The 5295-nt window shown below is 38.9% G+C and overlaps 1 protein-coding gene across 1 annotated transcript; it reads right to left on the reverse strand.

Annotated features, from left to right (window-relative positions):
* Positions 1 to 819: 819 nt before the first annotated feature.
* Positions 820 to 3057, reverse strand: hoxa13.S (homeobox A13 S homeolog). The gene is given in 2 exon segments (NM_001085852.1): positions 820 to 1061; positions 2412 to 3057. Coding segments are annotated over 2 exon segments (888 nt in total).
* Between the last annotated feature and the right edge of the window lie 2238 nt (positions 3058 to 5295).

A 5295-nucleotide genomic window follows, 5' to 3' on the forward strand; every position in this document is an offset into this window, starting at 1 on the left:
GATTGCAAATTGTAATAATATTAATACATTCTCAAATTTAAATGTAGAATTAATTTGGGCTTAAACCCCCCAACATAACCGGTTTTCATCAAAGTATTTGCTCAGATGCAGGTGTTTCTTCCATGCTGATTCTTTTTTTTTTTTATAAAATATACAGATTATTAATATTTCATAATATTTAGTTCTTTTTTTAAAATCAGTTTTTCCAGGCTGCCTTCGGACGACAATTACATAGCAGGTAAAACTAGTATTTTCTACGTTTTGTATCGCTCCATAATATCTAAAAGGTCCATCAGTCCAAACATATATATATATATATATAAAAAAAAATTAAACAGAGGAAAAAAAAGCTGTACAATGCTTCGGAAAATAATACAACGACAACATGAACAATCAAGACACTCACATTATATCAAAATGTATGTAGAATGTAGATAGTTATATGTATAATTTACCTGAGCAGTTACTCAGCATGCACTCTGGATCAACGCGCAATTATTTAGACTGACACTCTCGATTTAATCGCTGCTTGATTACATGCAAAAGTCTTGCAATCACTATTTCTATTTGCGACTGTCTGTTTTGGGGGTTGATTTACATTAATTCCGATAATTAAGCGCTTCAGTTAAAAAAAAAAAAAAATTCCATCACACTGCTTGAGTCTTGGCCTTCCCCAAATATTACATAGCAAATAGATTTTACCTGTACCCTCAAATCATCCTTTTTGTACCATGTGAAGGGCTTTGGGGTTCGGCCTGTATGGGCTGGTGAAGGATGATTCAGTTCCAAGGGGAGGAATACTCTGCAGTACCCTGAGTATTAACTCGTGCTTTTCAGTTTATTGATGACTTTTTTCTCCTTCACCCTCCTGTTCTGGAACCAGATAGTGACCTGCCTTTCTGAGAGGTTGGTGGTGGCAGATATCCGTCTCCTCTTATCCTTGGTGATGAATTTATTGGTACCATATTCCCTCTCCAGCTCCTTCAGTTGCACCTTGGTGTAAGGGACCCTCTTCTTCCTGCCCCTTCTGTACGAGCTGCTGTCTGACTGATGCACGACATCTGCAAACGACAAGGACAATCACTGGCCATTCTACTGCCCCCAAGCCTTGAACTTGGTATATTTAGTAGGCTCTAAATACAAACTCCAACTTCAGCCAGAATCTCAGATTCCCAGACACCAGCACTAGGGATATTAGTAAGTCACAATACTAACACTACTACTAATAGTGCTAATACCACTAGAATAAATACAGTTTTCCTAAACATCATTGCAAAGTACAATTTGTAGTATTTAGCTATGAGGTTAGGAGTTTATTACTGGAAAGGGTTCGAGCAGAGATTAAAATGCAAGTGCCAGACTATCTAGATCGTGTCACATTACTAAATATAGTTGTGACCGCATTTCCCCTTTGTGACCACATTGCCCCTCGTTTTTTTAAATATACATGGGATAAGCAAGTTTGAATAAAATACATTTTTGATTCCCAGTATCCTTCTGAACTATTTTATATTACAATTTGACCCTGCACCCACAAACGAATGAAAACCGGTCTGAGTGCGGGCACCCGGTGTAGAGTGTATATATATATATATATATATATATATATATATATATATATATATATATATATATATATAATACACAAAAGCCATGGATATCTTGAAATATATATGCAAATAAGCGGGGACTAGTGATGTCATCAGTTATAAATGGTGAGAAGTGATGTCATTTTTTTGTCGCATAACTCACTAAAACTTGTGTATTATAATAAATAAAGTACTCCTTGTTGGAAAATATGAGGATATTAGAAGTAACCTCGGAGTTCCATGACCTGTGCTTTAATATGGTCATGGAAATGCTCGGTGACTTACAATATCCTTATATTTTACAATAGGGGGTACTTTATTCACTATATATATATATATATATATATATATATATATATATATATATATATATATATATATATATATATATATATATATATATGTGCCCCTAAACACAAAACAATTATATACGGCCTTGATAAAGGTCCTAGAGGTGGACTGAAACGTTGGCCTGCTTTTTTAATTAAATTAATTAAACTTAATAAAAAATATGGTTTTAAAATAACCTATGGAAATGTTCCCAATGTGTACTAATTTACCTATATATATATATATATATATATATATATATATATATATATATATATATATATATATATATATATATATATATATATACATACACACACACACATATATATACATCTGCACACTACATATAGGTGAACAATGAATCTGTTAACGTGTGATCTGATCTGTGTGTGTGTGTGATGAATAGTGTAGTAGTGGTGGGAGCAGTTAGCAGGAGGCTAATGGCAGCAGACAGTGGGGGTGCATAGGGACAGAGGCAGGTGCTTTTACCCGGCAGAGACGATTTCCAGAGGTGGGTTGGCTGGGCCTGATCTTTGGCACAATAAACCTGCCCATTCCAGCCATTGGTGATGGGCCACGCTTGGTATCCATCCATAGGCAGTAAAGGCTCGTGCCTGGGCTCCCCTGTAGAGCCAATGGTAGAAACCACGGGCATATCCAGGTAGCTGGGCACAGGCTGGTAAGGTCCAGGGGGATAACTTTGGTAAAAGGCGAATTCCTTAGGCCTGGAGGGGAAGTCCTCCCCCGCGGAGCCCGAGGTGTCCATGTACTTGTCAGCAAAGGAAGAGGGCTGGGAGCACGACTTGATGCCGTTGTGGTGGCTCATCCTGCAGGGATAATATCCGCTGCCAAAGTATCCATAGGGCAGGCTGCCATTGGGGGTGCTCTGCACGGCGGAGCAGGGGTTGCACTGCTTGGAAGGCTCCGCTATGGCAGACACTGGCACTTCACTGCTGGGGTAGGCGCTGCTGGGGGGCAGGGGTGCGTGGTGCCCTATTAGATTCCTGCACTGGTTGGCTGCAAAGCTGCTCACTGGGAAGCCATCCATATTCTTGTTCATCTCCTCCAGGCTGTTGTCGTAAAGGAACATCACCGGCTCGGCCCAGCGCGGATGGAGGAGCACTGAAGCTGTCATAGCCCGTCCGGCATTGAGACCAGCGGCTCTTTTTTAAAAGCCCCAGACTGAGAGAGGGGAATGTAAACCTCCCAGCCTCACCGGGGCTGCCAGACACTCACACTCACGCCTCCGATTGGCTGCGCCGCGCCACGTGATATGCAAAGCAGCTCAGAGAGCGCAGAAGAGCAAATTGCAGATCATTCATTTCCCCCTTCCTTCTTCCCCAATATCTATGGGAGGGTCCCTGTACCCTGCGCGCTGGGCCCCGTATTTACTGAAAACTGGCTATGGGGTGAGATAGAGGTGGGGGCTGCCAAAGACTATCAGTGGCTATGGGGCATCAGAGGGTTTCTCTAGCTAGCTAAAATGATTTTATTTCAGATATGTGCGATCAAGTAGAATTTTATCATTCCTAATAAGAGCTTCAGTCGCACGCAATCCTGTCTGGGAGAGAAGATGCATTTAAAGGCTTTGGAGACAGACTGAAAGAGAGATTAGCAATTTATGGAGTGAAGAAGAAGAAGACGTGGGGGAGGGGAGCTTGGATACTTACACAGTGAAATGATAGGGGCTTTTATATTATAATAGCTACAAACATGATCAACGTTTCGACCGCTGTAGTGATCCTATGCATTCTCCTTCTCCCCATAATGCAGCTGTGCAACTCCCCCAAAAGTACAGACATAGGCAAATGCAAAGATATTCACGTACTGAGACAAAGCCATGGAGACACTGATACAAAGAGGCATATACAGTCAGTAGCACACAGCAATGGGACTGAAGTGAAGTACACACACACACACACACACACACACACACACTGATAAAGGGGTTGCTGTATAATACAAGTCTACTGCTAGTTTCATTTTTCTTTCCTTTTTTCCCCCCGACTGTCAGAGATTAGCTATAATTTTATTTTGTGAGCATTTTATATCACTATAAATAGACACGTTTCTAAGAATCACGTTGTCGAAAAGCAAAACCAAACATTACGCTTCTAGGGAATCAAATAAAAACAATAGGTGTGCTCTAGTAATAATTATTAAAAGGAAGTTTAGCACGTCTGCCTTTCCCAGACCAGCAAGCAGCAGCCTATTGTGTCTCCATCAAATTCACTAAAAAACAATAAAACTAAATATCAAACCATCTATAAGCTATGGTGATTCTACATTAGTTTTGCAAGGTGTGTGTGTGCTACTGGTTAAATGATTTTTAGGATCAGCCACCAAGTTTCATTTAATAATTATAACATTTGGGTCAGCAATTTATGCTTCCTTATTTCAGTATTTATCTCCTTGAAACACACGGTTTGCCCTGCTCGATTGTAGTTATTTAAAAAGATGGGGGATAAAAAGAGAAAGAAGCATAGAGTAGTGTTCTGGTGCAAGGGTAGGAAGCTTTGCAGGCGGACTATCAATACAGCCCCAGCACTGAGCAGTGGCCAGAGGGAAGGCCAAGTTCAAGTTGAAAAGCTGCAGTCTAGCCAAGCTGTGGGTTGCCAATTAAGCACTTCAACACTGATTGAGAGAACTGTGTATTCTTGGCCATCGGATTTATGTTTTGAAGATGCATTCTTTTCCTCCAGCTGCCTGTTTAATATAAGATATAAGATAATTCGATATATATATATATATATATATATATATATATATATATATATATATATAAATATATATATATATATATATATAAATATATGTATAAACATATTTATATATACTCACACAAACCAAACAATGACACTCGTACACACACAGATATATATATATTTCTTCGTTCACAGATAGTTATAATCTAATAACCCACTGAGCTGTCTATTAGAAGTTGCATCCACTGCTTAACTAACGCTATAATCGATGTTGCATATTAAATAATAATTCAGCCTAGCACGAATTATAAATATTGTATCAGCATGTTTTTTTTAAGTATTTATTTTATTTAACGTTTTGATCGTTGCTTCATTTACTGTCAGAACTGTACTCATTAAAATACGATATTTTCTCCCATGTTTATAAATACTAAGGTTTAAATTCGTGGTAAAGTGCACAGCAGACGAATCGTTCCCTGTGCCACATTTGAAATGATTGAATGTGTCTCACTGAATTGGAAATACCTTTTTCTAAAGACCAGTTATAATATAGTTTGATAGAGACATGAATGTTCTAATGAGTGTCTTTAGTAAGGGCTGGCAGTCTGCACAATAGGCAAGACAAGTGAATGGGGTGAGAGGCGATTGGCAGGAATTATATATCAGTT

Source organism: Xenopus laevis, chromosome 6S, assembly GCF_017654675.1.
Source record: "Xenopus laevis strain J_2021 chromosome 6S, Xenopus_laevis_v10.1, whole genome shotgun sequence".
Taxonomy (NCBI): Eukaryota; Metazoa; Chordata; class Amphibia; order Anura; family Pipidae; genus Xenopus; species Xenopus laevis.